This window comes from Mya arenaria, chromosome 6 (genome assembly GCF_026914265.1).
Source record: "Mya arenaria isolate MELC-2E11 chromosome 6, ASM2691426v1".
NCBI classification, from domain to species: Eukaryota; Metazoa; Mollusca; class Bivalvia; order Myida; family Myidae; genus Mya; species Mya arenaria.
Window position 1 is genome coordinate 36,330,779 of NC_069127.1, and position 19,734 is coordinate 36,350,512.

Genomic DNA, 19,734 nt, shown 5'->3' on the forward strand with positions numbered 1-19,734 from the left:
GTTTATAACTACTGGGACGAATATATAAATTTACCCTGAGTTATAGCAACCTCATAACGTCCTGTAAAATGAATGATTAAACAAAATGTAAGTTCTACAAACACCGTAATACCTGCGTATACAAACATTATACCATGTTTGCACATCTATAGCAAAGCAATTATCTAACTATAGAATTGGATGAAAAGTTCTGCACTACTGACCTTTCATAGATTCTTTGAAATTTAAGCAAAAATAGGTTTATTTTTATACATGATCAAAATCAAATTATAAAAACAACAAATATTTATCCTATTGATACAGATTTAAATACTAAAATCATGGAATTCAATTGAAAAAAAGAACAATTTTTCGGACCAATTTTGTAGCCATTTTTGGTTACTGAAATCAGTCTGAAGCAAACTCTAAAAAGTGGGTCCAGCCAACAAATTGTCGGTTTTTAGAAGGTATAATAATGCTCCCAGTATTCTTGATAAAGCTGCCCAAAGTGTTCTAAATTGCAGGATACATATTCTAGCATCCTTCATAACAGATAATATCTTATCTTGAGTTATCAATATTCAGGGTTTTTACTTCCGAGTCATACAAGGTGTCATTTCTATACATGATGATCATCCCCTTAAGGCAGGTTTCGCCAAGGTTTAAAGTTAACTTTGGAAATTCCATTACCCTTGCAAGTGTTTTTATCTCTTGTTTATGGTATAAGCTAATAGCTTAAATTCTTCTCTTTAAAAAAAAGCCAGCAGCAAAACACTCTCAGGTAAAAGTAAATGAATCACTGAATATATATGTCCTTCAAAATATCACGTCTGGCTCATTTAAATACATAATAGATATAAAGCATAAAATCAATTTGACAATATTGGTATTTGGTAACCTTTTTACCACATTTCAGAACTTCTGAACCATTTTCCATAGAAAACAACCTAAGATGTATTTGGACGGTTTACAATGTAGATCACAAATTAATTTTAATTTATTAGCTGTTATTTTAATTGAAAATGATGTTACTCTTGGGAATCTTAATTATTTATACAATAATACACGTCACTGCCGGCAATTATTTTAAACTTTAATATACAAAATACACATAAAAACACTACAATCAATTATTACTATTATTCAAAATTTTATTAACTACTTTTACTGATGGCAAACATTCAAGGTTGTTTTTTATGGAAAATGGCCAATGCTTTTAAAAATGCTTTTTTCAATAAAGAAGAACAATATGGTAGTTGTTTATATAGTTGTTTTCAACACATTATAATGATGTCTTAGAAACAGCATAGTCATGTATTAGGACATAGGAGTCTATAATTTCAGCACACATTTGTATAAATAACTGATATTCACAACACACTTTCAAATCTATATTCAAACATTAACGAACCTTCAGCATTTCGCTTCTCGTGTCCCTCAATAACGGTTCCCGGTCCGTACCTCTCGCCCTCCGGTTCCCATGGGGCCAACACTCGGTCACCTAGGTAACAACAGATGATGTTTTTCAATAATTGAATTAGAAAGACATTGTGATAAGTCAAATAAATTGATTTGATTTTATCCGAAAAAATTCATTCAAAATAATTAAGCTTTTGTGTTTGAGTCGAGACTTTAATCGTTATAGCTATTTTAACTCCTTGTAATATTATAACCAAAGGTGCTTGTCACATTGCCTGGATACAGTAATACATTATTTTTTTATTTTTAATATTTTTTTATATTTTTTTTTATTATTTATTTTGGTCAAAATAGTGAATATATGTCATTTAAAAAATTATTCCACAATTTCATGAAAGAAAATTAGTATAGTATATCCCATGTCATCCCAAACTTTATCAGCATATTATATTTCACCATTAATGATGATCATATGATTTAACATTACCAGTGAGTATGGTATGTCTGCGTGCATCCTCGTAATCAATGATGTCATAGACATGCGTGTCCTGGTAGACAGTATCTGTGTATTTCCCGTGCTTGCAAGGACCGAAACCCACCAGGAATTTGTCTGACATGATCTGAAAGCAAGAATAAAATGACTGATGAATTAAAGCATATTTTAAGTTTTAAGTTATACTATCAAGCAGATTCCAATTAATGACCTTCCATTCAACTAAGAAGGTGAAAGGGGCATAACTCATCAATAATTAAAACACATTAAGATTTTTTATACAGGCCATTTCATCATCGAGCATACCACAAAATATATAACTCTATGATCAAGAATTTCATTTAAATATACTTTTTGTGTCACAAATTGAATTGAAAGACTTTTCTTGCTATCAAATACCTTTTGCAATTAAATAACTGACATCATATTTGAAGCTCTAAGTTTAGAGAAAGATTATAAGTACATGTATCTTCCATGGCCGAGAGTGTAGTATAGGCTCATTCCGACCTGAGCATAGGGTGTTTTGCCGAAATGTGGTTTACAGAGTTTCCATAAAACACCCTGCGCGAGGGTCGGGATGAACCTATACTACACAAGCGGCTATGGTAGATGCTTTTTCTCCCACCTCAGTTAAACAAAATTATATAAAAATGTATTTTTTTGCTGGAACTCTTTTGTGCTTAGTGAAAATAATTTTGTATGGATATGCAATAATTCGTGGTTGTCATGGATATGCGCGCCATGATTCAGATTATGTTAATTGTCAAATCGGCCTTTAAATAGTTCTTAGGAGAGTGAAGCATTACTTCTTGAAAGGTGCGTGAAAACTGTTTAATGGTGACATTTGAAGCTAAAAATGATTAATAAGCGTTCTAAATATTGCCACAAGACAAGGTTTCCATGATGATACAGACGACAGTCTTCAACAAGGGAGGTAATTACAATGTGGCGACCATTAAAAAGGAGTTCCATATGAGCATTTTATCTTCGCCCCTGGGCAAGAGAAGAATTTCTAGTATGGTTAAATTATTGGATCTACTTATCTGAGGTGGGAGAAAGTTTTTTACTCACTCAAAAACTTTGATTTGAAAAAAAAGTCACATACATGTGCGTCAGTTTAAGCTTTATTTATTTTACAACGGTTGTCAAGAAAGCTATATGAGCTTATGCAAGGTTGCCTCAATGTTGTCCAACATGAGTGTTGTCTTAAATTGTGAGGAAAAGCAAAAAGCCCTGTCTGGCCCAGTTTCAATTCAATTTGTTGATTAGGTTCGTAAGTGGTAATTTTCAAATGTGGCATAGCAGACCTAATGCAAACAGACAGATTTGAAAAATGTATTAAAATTTGACAAAATTGAGCATGAAAATTTAATTATAGTCACGGGCGGTTTCAGAATTTGACATTAGAGGGGCGTAACTAAGGGGCGTAACCTTTTTGACCTATTAAAGTGCCTAAAACCATGAGCTATAAATTTCAATACTATTCAGCAACATGTGTCCTCAGAACCGAAATTTATTTAATTTAAAGTGTTGGCTTGTGGGTACTCCCCAAAGAACATTTTATCGAAATGGTGCACTTGGTAGAGCATATTTTATTTTGAAATAAAAAGTAAACTTGGACGATAAAAACATGCTGCTGTCTCTTAAATATTATCTAACAATGTTTTATACTTGACTGCTACCTACTCTTTTTACGGCCAAAGTTTTACAAGGACAGTTTAAATCAGTTTGATTTGTATCTTGGATTAGAATTTCAAGATCAATCTCTTGAAATAGATTTGTATGCAGCAAATCTGCACAAAATTCTTCGACACTTGAAATATGATTGATTCGATTACAATGGTTAAGTATTATATGCACGTATCTGCAGTGATATCAATTTATACTTAAGAATGTACTTCATGTAATTATGACAAATAACCAAAGAAAATTATTGATTTCATCTAGTACTAGAATGTCAAATAAAAAATTCATATATATTTAATTTTTTTCTTGCTTGAAAAGCTTTATAAATATGTATAAAACTTCCACAAAATATCTTTGGTTTTTATCTTACAAGACAACATTTTTCCATACAATATTTCAGCCAAACAGCAACATGTGTTTTAATGAAAATACGGGCTAACTTGAAATTTTTTTATCCCATTATAAATGTTGCTTTGTCAACAACATTACACCTTAAAAAAATGCACTGTTCACCATTTTTACCAAAATTTTTTTGTTGGAATGAGCCAAATTTTACGTAATGTCTCAAAACCAGTAATATATGAGACTGCTGATAAAAGATCAGCTGCAGTTTCCAATACTGACATTCAAAAATGAATGTTTATGGCAAAAAGTGTTACTAACGCTTTAAGAAAATTATATCAAATTTTGGGCAGATTTTCAGACAATTTAAACTGTTCTATTGAGAGTTGTCTTTTAATATCACAGACCTATATTATACAGATCTGTGATTATATGAATAAACTGAAAGCATTGATGCCAAAATCAGTTGATTCTGGGACAAAAAATTAAAAAGTTGTCAAATTGCTCTTTCTGTTAGTGCTGCTGCTTTTTAATACAGCCAATGTATGTTATAATAGATACTGGTTCCTGAAACTACGGTAAGTAGAACATCAATCTGTAAATTAGTTTTGTATATGTTTACACAATTAATAACAATACCTGGTAACAATAGAAATGATGACCATGGTTACCATGGTTGTAACAACATCAATTATCGACATACAGTGGAATTAATGAAGTATACAAAGGAAGCAGTAATAACAGCTATTACAATACTTATAAATAAATCAATCAGAACTTATCCATAGTTTTTGCGTCTAACCTCAAATCAATACTCCTGTAATGGAACACCTTAATTATTATGCAAACTCAGCAATTGGCGTGCTTAAGACAAACTTCCCAATAAAATATTTAAGCGATTAGAATAATGAATTATAAGATTCCTCTGACCACCTAAGTAACATCATATAAAACCCTTAATAGCTTTCAAAAATGTTTTAACAACTTCTCTTATGAAACACACCAATTTGAAATGCAGAAAATGTTTGAGATATTCTGTTTAACAGCTCTTAAAAACACTTAAATTAATTGCAGAATTTGCCTGGTGAAAGTGAAAAAGTTCTAAGTGAAATTTGATACGGGAGTGGATAAAACTCTTTTCGACCACCTCTTCAATTGTTTTGACCATAACTTCACAACATGAATTTGTGAATTATATATGTTGCCTGTCATCTAAGTATCATTTTTCTAGTAAAGATCACCATGACCTCGACATTTGATGTACTGAAGCCAAAATCAAAAGGGGTCATCTACTGACCATGACCAAAGTGCATCCCGAGTCAAAAGACCCTACACCAAGTCGTTCGAAAGATATTGATGGGAAAACAAATTTAAAGCTGCTTTTTCGACACATGATTCTGAAAGTTGATTGATAATCGAAACAAAAGTAGCACTTGCTACAAAACTTGACATTTTTCTACGACGGTCAAGTATTACAAAGGGTGAAACTACATGAAACAATGACACACATCGTAATTTTTTCTTACAACTTACTTCTTCATTTTCTTTGCTCTGTTTGGTTAATAAACAAAGAAAATAGCTTAAAATGCGATCCAAGTTTCACAGAGGTTAAAACAACACTTAAAGTCTTTGTGTTCCTTTGTGAAAATTTAATGGAATACTTAAATATTAAACGTTTGTAGATAACTTAAAGTAAGTAACGCTAAGTAAAAGCTAAATAAACATACTTATATTCAAGGTTATAAATATTCTGTTAAACCTCTCAAGAAAATTTAATTCAATCCAAAGTTTTAAAAGCCTTAAAGGGTTGATTAAAATTGATTGAAATCTGAATGCCAAGCATTCAATAATTCAACTCAACTTCATCGGTAACTAACCTGACTTTTCACATTGGCTTTGTAGAAGTATCCATCTTCCATTCGTCTGGCTAGAACTGCCTTGTTGAGCAGAAGGGACCCTGCTGCTGGTGACAAGCCAGACATCTCAATTGACTCTGTCATGGCTTCTTGGGCCTTTATCCAGCCTTTAGCCGGGCGGTACCTGCTCCAGGCGTAGGGATAGTAGTAACGAAGGGGCATACCCAGCCAATCATACCAATACGGTCCCCATGGGGGAAACCAATTTTGGGGGGCTTGTCCGCCTAAAACTCTGGGCGCATAGTTTATGCTTTCATCAGGGTCAACTTGAAGGGTGGTAGCAAGGCTACATCTCTGAATGTTTGGTCGAATGGTACCGTTAATTGTGCGTATGATTCTTTCTTGAGCGTGATCAGCTCTGTAAATAGGCGTTATTCTTTCAACACAACCATGAGTGGTAAGGGTTACAATGTGAAATGAACCATAGGACTCGATTGCCAAGTCCTCAAGAAATTCTATCGCAGCACTTTCTGTGGAGTCTTCTGTCGATAGATAGATGCAGTGCAAAGGCCGCATACCACTGATACTTGCAACATGTTCTAGAATTTCAACTGGGTGCTGATCGGGCAGTCCATCAGTAACAAGATACACTGCACCACAGAGAGGGTCCTGCAAGGCTGTGAGAAGAGCATCTCTTGTATTAGTGCCTGTCTTGGCTGAAATTTTGTTTATCCATTCTTGTGCGACAGAAACAGTCTGTGGAGTACAAGTTACAAGCTTGTCTGACCATTGGTTTACTTCTGAATTAAACTCTATAATGTTAAACGAATATGGTTTTCCAGTGCTAGCCATTTTCTTCAGTGTTTCTACTAATTGCTCCTTTACCATTTCCATGCCTTTGTACATACTTCCTGATGTGTCGATACAAAAGGTAACATTTTTCTCCAAAATCTCCCCAAATATTGTGGGGATTCCCCTAGGCTCTACAAATGTCGATGCCATGTTTTCAGAGTTGCCTTGCAGTCAAATGAAACACCCTGCAAAAAAAACATACATTTTATTTAATAACTGTCAGTTAATGTTAAATGTTTTGAGGAATCACTGAGATTTAATATTCCTGGTATTTTGCAAATTATCATGTCAGTCTCCTTCCATTAATACACATGCATATAAACTACATGTTTGACTTCATTTAAATTTCAACACAATGCAATAGATATGAAGAGTTTATAATGTGTGAAATAATTAACAATCCCATCTGTTAAGCCATTCAATACTGAGTTTTGAATCTGTGTTCAGTGTTCAAGGAACAGTGGGTTTGAGCCCACCACCAGGCATGTTATTTCCCTGGTTTAAATGTACTCTGGTGTCTGGAGCCATTGTCGGCAACCATGGTACTTTAGTCTGTTACCCTTCATAAATACTGTAGAACAAGATCTCCTTTTAATAAATATGCATAAGGCAGAGGAGACAACTCCTCTTCCAATTAATTTGCATGTTACAATTAAATCCTCTTTAATAACCCTGTATTATCGGTTGCTTTTTTCTACCGGAAATAATGGTATGAGCGTCCTTGTGGAATCAATGAAACTGCCTCATTTATTATTCATAAATTTTAACAAGATTTTCCTAGCCAAATCACCCATGGTTCACAACAAAGCATATTACATAGTAGGAACTTGTGTACAGTGAGTATCCTACTATGACCTGAAGCAGGATGTCACATTTAAACTAACAGTAAACGTTTATAACTGGTATGATTGAAGAATAACCAAAGTTTACTTATTATGTTTGTCTTGAGTATTACCACCATAAAACATTGTTTAAGTACGAGTTATTTATACCATCAATATGTATTATATACTACTGTTAAAATATAAAAGGGGTCCAAACTAGACAAGGCTGAAATGGAATCTGGGCTGAAATTGACCAGGCTGAAGTGGTAACTGTCAGCCTTATTGACCAGGTTTACATGCACTTGTACTAAGGCATTATCGACATGTACACTGGACTTCTACTGTACCCCTTTAATAAGGATGATTAAAAATAAATGGTAGGGTGTCAGTGTGACGAAGTATCCAATTTCATACCTAGCTACAATAACGAGTGTTCAGGGATACTTTATGATTTTTACACTTCTTACATACATGTATGTATCCGAGTTACACCTAAATTTGAATTTATAACTGAGATAATTTCAAAATTGTCACTGCTAGGATTCTTCACACAACGCCCACTTGCTACTTTCAGCTCGGAATGGTGGACGTTTGGAGTCTGCCACGGTCATAAAATCGTGAAAAGATTCATTGACGGCCTTTTAGGTGGACTAATTTCATACCCAAATGCATAGTTATTGAAAGTAATGACTATATTTATTTATTGTTGGGTACAATCAACAACAGGGTAACCTAAGCTATATATTACAGCTTTTGACTAACAGGTTTCTTTTAATAAAAAATCTCATTAGTAAAAACTTTGATTAGGATTTGTTTCGAGCATTGAAAATTTCATTCATAATGCTTTAATGGTGCTCATAAAATTAGAACCTTAAAAGGGTTCATAAAAAATAACTTTATTAATTATTAACACCAACAGTAATTAAACAATTAACAACGGATTAATGGAGTTAACTGAACAGATTAACCGTCTGGAGACATAACTTGATTCAATATAAAAGCAATTTCAAAACAAAGAGTCAAATTCTCACCTCGGTAATTGGATCTCCTGCTGGAGACAATAATCTTGTTAAAAATCCTATTTATTTACGCAAGGCACCTGTCTCCAAGGAAGCCATTGTAACCGGAAGTCGATAGCTAAGTGTATTTCGCGGCGCGGTAGACCGGTATCGAATCAAAATGAAGTTAACCGCAGTGACCTCCCTTTACATACGCTTGTTTCTTAATGCGTGTCAAAGGTCTATTTCCTATTTGGTTATCTTAATTTAGTTATTTATTACATTATATTTTAAATGATTACCTGCAAGTATATTGTTACTTGGGGTAGGCATTTGTTTATACTTTGCAGGGAAACACAAGAAATGTAAAATAAGCAGAAAATTACACTGAACACCTTTTCTGTTATAACTAGTAGCTAGTTTTAAGAATTACGTGGTAACACGAAAGAATCATTGTCACCCATATTTTGAAAAATTTATATTAACCAATTATTGTCCCAACAATGCAATTATGTTGATTGCATCTTGCATAGCCAACTTGTTACATTATGTAAACAGTTGGCTAGGTAAATATATCATCTTGTGAATTTATGGAAGCAAGTATTCTTAGAGAAAAAGTGTATTTGGCACACATTAAAAGACATACACTCTTAATGGGGTGCATTCACAAATTTTATGGCGGCTTTTTTTTTACTTGTTGAAATTGAGTTATTTTAATCACTGTCATAAACACATTGGAAAAGCAAAAGGCAGATACTCAGTTGAACAGAATTTTGTTAGACAGGCCAAAAAACTTTCAACAGCGATTTTTATGAAAAGTTTCGGTGAAAAGAGCAAATTTTGTAACATTTACCAAAAAGCTTTATCATTGAAAGAAGAATGTTGTTAACTTTACAAAATATTTTTTTTTGTTCAATTTCTGACCCTACAAAACATGAACAAGTCCATTTAAACTGTGGATTTAGTTTGCTCCATATAATTGTATGTTCAAAATAATTTAAGGGCACATCACTCTTGAGCGACTTGGCAGCAGCTCACAAAGATCATATAATGCACTTATTCACTTCATGACGATTATGAATGTACCATTTAATTTATAAAAACAGTCTGTTGAAAACTGTGTTGTCGTTTTACGCCTCAAACATTTTACAACTGACTACCCAAACCAACCCCTGTACAGACCATATCTGACTTAGTTATCTTCCATGATCTTTGTTTTCAGGGTACAGATATCACAGTCTGGTGTGCTTCATGGAAGGTCAATTACCTCATCTCCATGTGGCAAAGTGGCAAAATGCAGTATCATTAACCAGAGTGCTATGCATACCACATTAGATTTATCATCATCAAACCTCCGACGAATGAGAATGGGCAAAATGCTACTAGAGTTTTTCTTACTGCAATTTTTAAAGTGACACTCTTATTCAAATTCAATACATACACATGTATAACAAACATCAATTTTGACTGATACACCTTTAAATACTTACTAAATAATGCATTTATGGAAAATATTAATTACTGATAACAAGATTGTAACCGTGTATTTAATAGCAGAAAGCGCAAAAATATTAAATGATTTGTGAATGCCAAAATATTTACTGTGAGCTACTATAGTCTCATAAGGTAGAAGTATCGTGTTTTATGTCCATTTCTTTCAAATTAAACTCGGTATCCTTCATAAGAACAATTGTTCATGACATTTATTCATCCTTTTGGAATATTGAATCAATATTATTAATTGTGGTAAATCTTATCTGTGAGTAAGAGTGCATCTTTAAGTGGATCAAGGGAAACAACTCAATAATCAATAAAATGTATTAAAGCCTGTTACGGATCTTGAAATACATGTACGCATTGTCACAAGTAATATGTGTACAAAGTTTCATGTAAATATTTCCACATAAATAAATGAAATGCCAAACAAATAGGGACCACAAATATGCAGTATTTCATTATGATTCAGTGTCGCAGCTCTTACAACAACAATAAAAATAATTTCTGAAATTTTATTGGATATATTCATAACAGTTCATGTATTATATAAACATGAATTTGCTATTCCATGATTTTAGTTAGGCTTTTCATAAAATCACATTTAAAACATAATTTGCCAATTGTTCAGAGCCTTGCTTAAGTTAACATCATTGTTGTAAAGTTTCAAATCTTAAATGCTCTGCAACTTTCATTGAAAACAAGTTTTGAGACAACTCTTTCAGCAATACAATGTACATAGAAGATTTTTTCCTAAAAGTTAACAAAGATATTGTTAATCACGTTGTTTACTTTTACAGAGTTCTGAAAAATCATCCCATTGTTTATTTACAATTTTCCATCCAAACTCTCGAACAGCATAATCATAAGGCTTTCAAAAGTAAGCTGCAACACTTGATAAAACTATAGTGCCTAAATGAGGTCCAGTAGACTATTCCCAAGTGCTTAAATCTGTGCATCTCCATTTTCAATATCTTTTAAAAATAAGAATCAGAAACAAATATCACAGACACATAAACATTATATATGATCAGACACATGAATCCTGATTTTAAAAAACAAACAAAAATAAGAGCGATGCTGAGCAAACACAGTCTGTTGCTAGTCTTTTCATAAGAAAAAGGGCAATTACTCAACTAATAATAAAGCCAGAGTTGATGGCCGGGATGTAAATGTACATGTGCAAATTGTCTCTTGCAACATATGTGCCAAGTTTCATTTAAATATCTTGATCAGTTTCTGATGTATATCTTCGGAGCAATGACACCAAGGCCATATCAATACCTCTTCTGTTTCTTAAAAAAACAGTGAAGCTAAAACTGAACATATTCAATGTTTATGGAAACTGCCATTAATTCTAAAATACTTTTATTTATTTTTTTCTGTTTAACAAGCAACACATAGAGATGGAAGAAAAAAATATCAAATATAAACATTCATCTATAACAACCACTTAAAATAATTCAACAAGTATCGAAAGATTTTTATGACATATTACAAGAGAACCAGGAGTCGGTTCCAATACTAGTCTCTTTTTCTCAGTTTGTCAAGAAGTATAAACTTTATAAGCTATGCTTTTGTTTGCGACTTGATTCAATATATCCGTATTAAATGAAAATGTTGGTAATATATTTAATGTGAACTTTGTTGATTAATATATATGCATGATGAATAAAATATAATTAAACTAAGGGACATAATTGGATAAGTATTAAAGCTAGAGTTATGTCCAATGCTACAGATACCAGGATTGTCAATAATCATTAGTGTACTAAGTTTCATAGTAACTTCTTGAACAATGAGTTGTGGCCAAAATGTAGAGTTTTTCCATGATAACAATATGCCGCTATACCCGACAACACCAAAACTATGGCAAAATGTCAACTTTTCTTCCAAACAAAGACATGCTTAAAATTAATGTGTACATCGTGTGATGCTCAGGTATCTTCCTCCATTTTCGTTTTGCGTGTCTCAGTGACCACATGTATGGGTTTCGGGGCCACATATGAGCCCATGCCCGCTGCTCTGTCCGCCTCCGCCTGGGTGTACGGCTCAACCTGCAGCGCCTTGATCCTGAATAACATTATAATGCTGACGTATACATAATCATTTAAATCCCTGAAACTGCAGGCCCCGATTTCTCAAGTGAGTTACGCGTAAGAATTTTCGTGAAATAGGGGCCAGTTAATAATAACCCTGGAATGCATTTATTTCTATGGTCATTTATAGCACACATCCCAATGAGGCATTACATAAAAACCTATCTATGAATATGATTGAGTATTCTTGTCTAAATTGAACATGGTACATGATTAATAGTATGAACAAAATTAACAAGAGCTTAAGGGGATGCAAATGTTCAATTACACTTTTTAATATATGATTTCTGAAAACAATGTACAAATACAGGCAGAGCTCTACAATTAATTTGCCAAAAGTGATGGGCCTCGCAGTACCAATAATTGCAATGCAGCTATAATAATTTTCATTAATGTTAATACGTGTATCAAGTGGATGAGATTATCTCATATGTTTTTTTCTCTCAATAAAACATTTTACAGTTTATATATTACAACGAAACCAAATGGGATTATCATCCATCTGAAAATAAAAATCAACAAACAGTTTAATGGAGCAACAAACCTTCTTTTATGTGGTTTTCCTCTGAAATGTTCTTTCAATGCTGGTTCGTTGATGAAATATTTCCTGAAATAGACAAAGTTATTTATTTATCTTCTGATTAAAATGTGTCACAATCTGCTAAGACCAGGCAACACAAACCTGAAGTACATGTAACGTTAGAAAGTATAATTTTCAAAACACAGATTTTTTCAGAGTGACATTGGTTTATTTAACTGTCTCTTTGTTAGTTAACAGTAAAAATGAAACCACTGTCACACTTACAAAATCAGTGTGTTGAAAATATTGTGATTTCTCGCCATTTTTAACTGTGTCCTGACCTTCTCAAATTGCGTCACAAATGTGAATACACTTTCTCGTTAAGTGTTAATCGTGAACCATCAAGTGACTCACATGTTTACTTTCAGTTAACAGTCTTTAACCAAAGTATATAGTGTGCATGAAATCATTCCTAATTTCAATCCGCAAATTATTTGTTCTTATGTATTTTATTATGTGATCTACAGGAAAATCATATAATAAAAACTAGAATTGACATATGATATTGTAAGTTACATAATACTATAATCTTTCAAATTCATAATAATTTTGTAGGTACATGTATTTCAATTCTTCATATAAATGCCATTATAAGTGATTAATTACCGGTAGGCAAAAAAATGGTAAAGGTTAGGGTTACAACCTTTTCAAAAACAGGTAGGGTAAGTAGGGTTTTTTTATTAGGGTTACAACCTTTACAAAAACAGGTAGGGTAAGTAGGGGTTTTTTTATTAGGCTTTATATATATACATGTAAGAACGTAATTGTCATCATTGGAGAATGGTGTTAACGTATTCTTCAGTATAAAGCTTTGAAGGTTTTAAACTTGTTTAAAGTTGTGTTTTTTTGTATTTCTTTTTACCAACTGACTATAAAAACAGTAGGGTCGGCACCAATTTCGTCGGTAGGGTCAGGTGACCCAAACCAAACATATTTATATAGGCCTTTATAATTTGAATAATAACAAATAGTTGTACAATCAATGTAGACTTTCATTGCATGACAGCAGGGCTTTTTCTATAGTACCCAAGGGTCCGACTATCGGACCCATTCCCAAAGCAAAATATAAGATATTTTTCCCAATCTTCAGAAAAAAATCCCAATCCAAAAAAAAAAAAAAAATTTTTTTTTTTTTAGAAATTCTTTTTACCTGTACTGGTTCATTTTCAACATCCTTATAAATTATGTGATGTGAAGTTTTCTGGTAATTGAACTCAGAAATCATTGATTTTCATCACATTCAGAGATATGAAATATTATCTGTCATGATTTATTGCAATAGATATTAACGCCCCAAGGATTGATATTTCAGCCATGTGGGTCTTTTAACCCTTTACTTCATAGATACGCAATTTTACTCATCTATCCATAGCTTCATAGATACGGATCTTAACGTTTTATCCATAGCTTCATAGATACGTAATCCTACGTATTCGTAATGTAGGGGCATTTATTTTCATACCAGATGCTTGTTTATTCGCTATAAATTCATATTCATAAAGTATAAACATCGATAAATACAATTCACTAAAAAAAACACTATGTTACTATTTAAAGAATTTCGGAAAATCGCGAAATAAGGTCACTGGTATCAAAGATGCGTAAAACGTTGACTGCGCAGGTTTGTGGGCATTCCTGTCTCGTTTTCCTCGTGGAAATTTACACAATACTGCAAGTTATAATTAACTACCAATAATACAACAATATTTTATTGATCACGCGCCTGACGTCACAGGTCATGGTTCGAAAACGTGTCAAAATGTCGGACATGTTGGATAAACAAAAAATCATCTGGCTTGTATAAACAAAGGCCATAAATCATTATATGGGACATATGTGTCACTTCTGTTTCGCTAATCCGGTCATAAAAATGCGCATCTGCTTCTACAAATTGAAAGTAAGTACAAATGTGTTATAAAATAATGACTATCCCTATTGTTAAACTTTGACATGACCCAATTTAACATCGATCAGCTGTTGAAACACGTGTTTTCGAATACACAAGAATGCAATGTAGAGCTAATTTCTGCCCTTGTTAACTTCAGTTTAAAACAACATTCCTGAATAATGTCATTTATATTTCAGTGTTTGTCTGACGAATTGGAACATTCTGGCTTCGATTAAAATGAGTTTGAGTACGACGTCGAGATGGCAAATTCGGACCTCGGCGTCACGCACACAAGGATACGAGAAATGAGGATTTTTAAAATCAAACCCAAATGACAATACCTGGACATGCAATAAACGATATAAATTTAGTAAACAACAACATGCAGGCCTCATTTAGTAGTTGAATAATAACTTTATTTGTTCATTGTAGTGTTTAATAACCGAAAGTTAAACGTACTGTGACTGTTGATCAACTTTTATTTATTTTCTTCTGTTTCATATATATATATATAAATATACCGTGCTTCTCTGTTGTGGATTATTTTTTAATTCTGTCCATCTTTGTTTCAATTCAGGTTGCATTAAATGAATTGTAAAAATATGTTGTTTATATAATATTTTGTGTTATGTTTGATAAATAAAAGTGTAATAAAAATTAATTTTCATCAAATTTGACATATTTTTCTGTTTATTTATGAATATCATGCGGAAATAATTTAGATAACAAAATAAAATTTATATGACTGGATTGGAAATTTAATTCTCTATAAACTTTACATTGATGACTTATTGATTTAACCAAAAGAAATACTAAGAAAATAGGTTTGTAATACATGAGGGTTAAAATTCCAATAATATCAGTAATCTCCTATGAAGTAGGGGTACTGATATGAACTGATAAGCCATACACTGGCAGCCTGAAATGGCTTAGGTTTACATGAAGTAAAGGGTTAAAGGGAAAATAAACTAATATTAGATAATTTCCTCATTCACAGGAGACTAGACAGCTTTTTCTTTTCACTGTAAAATTTCCCAATTTCCGCATTTTCACGACGCAAAATTTCCCAAAATGTCTAGGGTCTTTTTCCCAATATGGGCAGAAAAAGCCCTGGACAGTTAGATGATATTGCACTCCATGGCAAGTTGTAAATTATCTACTTCCTAATGGTACAGTCTAGATTATAAAGATACATGCAGATTAACAAAAGAAAGTGAAACATATTAATTTTAAGGAATTTTAATGTTTAACCTACATGTAATTGACTGTAATGATCAAAACAAAAAAACAACAACATATGATTTGAGAACAGATAAAAATGTTTTGCTAGACATTTTGGTGCTTCTTTAGCAGGGGAATTTGTGGCCACGAAGCTATTGATATATCTCCTCATTCCCCAATGGCATTCATAAAGCTAATAATTTTTTATTGGTACACTCGCATTTGCTACTTCTAATTTTGAGCATTTAGATTATAAGATAAACATAATTATGCATTAAAATGAATACATTACTTTTGTGCATCTATCTAAACTTTGTACCTTTAACAACTGCAATTATAGATTAGTTAATCAGACATACGCGCAGTGAACACAGTAAAACTGAGCTGCTCCTGGTTTATCGTAATCCACTTCTTGATTTAGCAGCTTCTGGGACTTTGCAGGTATCATATCTTCATGAATCTCGTCAATGTCTTTCGTCTTCCTTTTGGTGCGGTATTTTTCTTTGAGAGGCTTATCTCCCTTGTGTTGTTTCTTTCTGGCTACACGCCCCATCTGCAATTATAAATCCAATTTTAAAGGGACTCACTCATAGATTTTATGTTTGATATTCAAAAGGTCTTAATAAGCTTAAGTTAATTAAACATGATGATAAAGTGATTAAACACTGCTAGGTTTAAAAGAAAACCGTTGTTAAGATAAACAAATTCGAAGAGAAAATTTAAGTGAAGAAGACTGCTACTAAATTTACAGAAAATGAATGACAACAGCATCACACCACGAACAGTGATGAACATTTTAGACATTAAGAACTCATTGAAGACAGCACATAATGATAGGAAGATTGCAAATTTACAATTGATTGTACTGTAAGACATTATATCATAAATCAGAGGTAATATATAATGGATAATTGTTTGTTTCAGTGTAAGATTGCAATATATATTATCCCTTTGTGAACATTTCATAAGTGCATTTCAAACACCTTTTCTTTTTATTTCATGCTTTTAATTCAACAAAATCAAAATTCAATTGATATTCAATTTGAGAAATTTCAACCAAATGACATCATAACATAAACAAAATTAAATGAAGGGTCATATCATATTTTTCCTGGAATTTTATGTGTTTATGTTACAACTTTTACAATGAAAGGGGTAAAATCTGAGAAAACAGTGAAATTATATTTATATAAACTTACTTTTTCAAACGGTGAGTTTATCGAGATATAACCTACTGTTTCATTTCAATAAACTACTGAAAAGCATGAAAGTTAATTTGTCCTCACTAAACAACTCAGAAGAAATGTAAACATGGCGACCATTTTAACAAATATGAGTGGTGTAACTGATTGTCATAAAACAAACTGCTCAAAAACCTGCTCAAGCCTTTGTAGACGTGATTCCTATCATAAATATGCATTTGTCATTTTTGAAGTATCCCACTTGAACATATAGGGAATGTTTTCCCCTTTATATAATATGTCTTTGAAGTTCTGAAGTTTAATGAAAATTGTAGGTACTTCTTACCACTAAACACAGTCGGAAAGCATTTATTTAACTAACACTTTCAAAATATTACACCACAGCCTCCAAAATGTCATAAAAAAGGTATGTTTATTTCTCATATCCTTCAATTAAATAACCTCCTTCTTCTTTGTAATGTATCTTACGACTTACAATAAATCTTATCTTATATCCGAAATACCTGTCCGAAAAATACCCCTACATTGCGAAATATCTGTCAATCGATTAACTTGTAAATATTACAAAATCATGAACTTACAATATATAATATTATTTAACAAGTATCCGTTTAAATGGTTACCTACGTTGTATACTACTTTTTAAGTTGATGAATATCACGATTTAAAGTTAAGCTGAGAACATCCGTGTGGTGTTGGCAGCAGACAACAGTTGACGAACTCAAAGACGCAAACAACAGTTAGCTAATGTTAAAAATATCCTACGCAGTAATTAACAGATAACCGAAATATCATAAGAGTTATTTAAATCCCAGTAAAACATTCTGTGACTTTATTGGGTTACAGACATAAAAGAAAACCAGTGTTACCTTTTTGAAAATGTAAATACAAGTGTTTGCTTATTATAGTATCACCCCCAATCAATTGATTGAGGACCAGCCCGCTGGACAACTTGACCGATGAACGAATCTTATCATATATATGATCCGAATCAAGCTTACCATTTAGTGTAACAAACGTAGGGCGCTTTGGAGTACTCAAATGGTCCACGTCAATAAGAGGTGTTTCAGTGTTTCAATAAGGCGACATTCTCGTATACCAAAGTGATGATGCTATGCGTACCACTTGTTTATTACCCTTCGTTTATAGATTTGTAATTATCAAACCTCTGATGAATGAGAATGTGAGGCGAGGGCAATAAAAAAACATAAAAGGTGGCCACGCCCTGTATGTGTTGAAGAAGGGTAACAGTAATTATTTATAGACCAGTATGATAAAACTTGCTAAGAAATAAATTATGGCCAGTTGTCAGCCGTTTTTAATCTTGCCATACCTGAACTGTTATGTGATTTCTAGGGAATGTAAATTTCCAGAAAACTAATACTCGCTTTATGGTGTATAACGTTTATGGAAGTACTGAACGAGTGTGTTCCAAGTTTTCAACCAAACAGAAACACATTTCTTGCAAATGCCTTCGCACTTGTTTTCTGTTAAGTAAGACCCATTACCATACTAGTTAATTTGAAAACAGATCGCTCGTGGTTAGCCTTTATGGGCGTTCGTTGTCTTTCATTTTAATTTTCAATCAACTCTTTATGAAGCTTGGTAAGAATGTGTGTCTCTATGAAATATATAACACGTTTGATCATGTGTTATTCTAGGTAGAATGCTGGTAACTGGGTCAGATGTTCGAAAGAACTTTACAGGTCATATTTACTATCATTATTACTGAATTACAATTAATTTATTTGTTCGCAGTTTTTTTCGTATTTTTCCATTAATTTATTAAAAAAAGATTACTAGGTATGTGTACCTAGTAGAATTCATTCCTTATACGTGATTGGCTAGTCGATGTTATCACGTGATATTACCAAGTTAGGCCGGTATAAAGCTTAAATATTCCAACTGTATCGGGTAAGCCTTCGTAGCAATACGACTGCAATTTTGGCGACACCGGTTCGAACCCGGACTCCGACTCGAGTGTTTACATTTTGGCATTTCTTTACAATTATGATATCAAAGAGTAAAACATTTTATCAAATAAATGTCCTAAGATTCGTTACAGTTGGTGCCAATCTGGTGTACAGTCCCTTTTAGACTTGTCTCACTTTTAAAGCTATGAAACTCAGAGGAACGATATAGGCCCGTATGGTCAGTTATTTGTGACCAGAGTGTTGAAATAAGTGTATCCAGGCTAATTATATTTATGCGTTATAGTAAGATCACCGTTAAGTGAAATAAGTAGTATAGTTTCAATGACGTATGTATGTATGTATGTATGTATGTATGTATGTATGTATTTCTTTAGTCCTTGCGGTAAAGGATAACCCGTGGAAAGTGCAAGCACTTATTTCCAACGGGGTCCTTTGTTTTTTTCTGAAGGGACAGCACGCTGAAGAGACAGTGGTGGGATACAAGGAAGTCCGGATGCTATACCCTAGCTCTTTGTCGAAGAGGCTCCTTTTACGTGCTCGGTGTAAAGCACCGATACACGGGGTACAACTTTCCCGGGTTAAACCAGTACTTACTGAGTACACCACTTTTCCAAGCACTACCCTTTAAATGCCGAGCGCCAGGCAAAGGAGCTACTTGTACTAACTTTTGAAGTATTTCGGTATGACGCGGCCAGGGATCGAACCCACGACCTCCCTCTCTGTAGGTGGACGCTTAACCACTAGGCCACGGAGACGGTTTATATGTCACATGCTAGCTATTTTTCTAATCATATTTTTTATGCCATTTATTTGATTTACATGTTGTTCTATGTACACTATAGTATCGTGTTTAATGTAAGCATGCGA

At 33.0% G+C, this 19,734-nt stretch overlaps 2 protein-coding genes across 5 annotated transcripts in view; both read right to left on the reverse strand.

Annotated features, from left to right (window-relative positions):
* LOC128239049 (uncharacterized) overlaps positions 1 to 8,577 on the reverse strand; it is a 30,722-nt gene extending 22,145 nt beyond the window's left edge. The window contains exons 1-5 of one of the 3 annotated variants that reach the window (XM_052955484.1): positions 8,483 to 8,577; positions 5,797 to 6,812; positions 1,886 to 2,018; positions 1,391 to 1,480; positions 35 to 61 (exon numbers count right to left, since the gene is read on the reverse strand). In XM_052955484.1, coding sequence (XP_052811444.1) covers positions 35 to 61; positions 1,391 to 1,480; positions 1,886 to 2,018; positions 5,797 to 6,777 — 1,231 coding nt within the window. In that variant the 5' untranslated portion in view covers positions 6,778 to 6,812; positions 8,483 to 8,577. Of the gene's footprint in view, positions 1 to 34; positions 62 to 203; positions 216 to 1,390; positions 1,481 to 1,885; positions 2,019 to 5,796; positions 6,813 to 8,482 lie in introns of all 3 variants that reach the window. The other 2 variants (XM_052955485.1, XM_052955486.1) reach the window with 2 other exon arrangements.
* Positions 8,578 to 10,444: 1,867 nt separating this feature from the next.
* LOC128238530 (zinc finger protein 593-like) lies at positions 10,445 to 17,643 on the reverse strand. 2 transcript variants are annotated; one of them, XM_052954533.1, is made up of 4 exons: positions 17,561 to 17,643; positions 16,091 to 16,284; positions 12,587 to 12,649; positions 10,445 to 12,016 (listed from the first exon to the last, which is right to left on the reverse strand). In XM_052954533.1, exons 2-4 carry the CDS (start codon positions 16,282 to 16,284, stop codon positions 11,881 to 11,883), a joined length of 393 nt encoding a protein of 130 aa, XP_052810493.1. In that variant the 5' UTR covers positions 17,561 to 17,643; the 3' UTR covers positions 10,445 to 11,880. The 2 variants fall into 2 exon arrangements, with proteins under 2 accessions (XP_052810493.1, XP_052810494.1); XM_052954534.1 differs by having other exon boundaries at positions 17,515 to 17,631.
* Between the last annotated feature and the right edge of the window lie 2,091 nt (positions 17,644 to 19,734).

Bases quoted from the DNA above. Each gene is read 5' to 3' on its own strand.
- LOC128238530 (XM_052954533.1), bottom strand. From the start codon at position 16,284: ATGGGGCGTGTAGCCAGAAAGAAACAACACAAGGGAGATAAGCCTCTC. The intron at 12,650-16,090 runs GTATGTCTGATT...TGTCTATTTCAG, and splicing joins TTTTACTGTGTTCACTGCGC to GAAATATTTCATCAACGAAC. The intron at 12,017-12,586 runs GTTTGTTGCTCC...AATGTTATTCAG, and splicing joins GGAAAACCACATAAAAGAAG to GATCAAGGCGCTGCAGGTTG.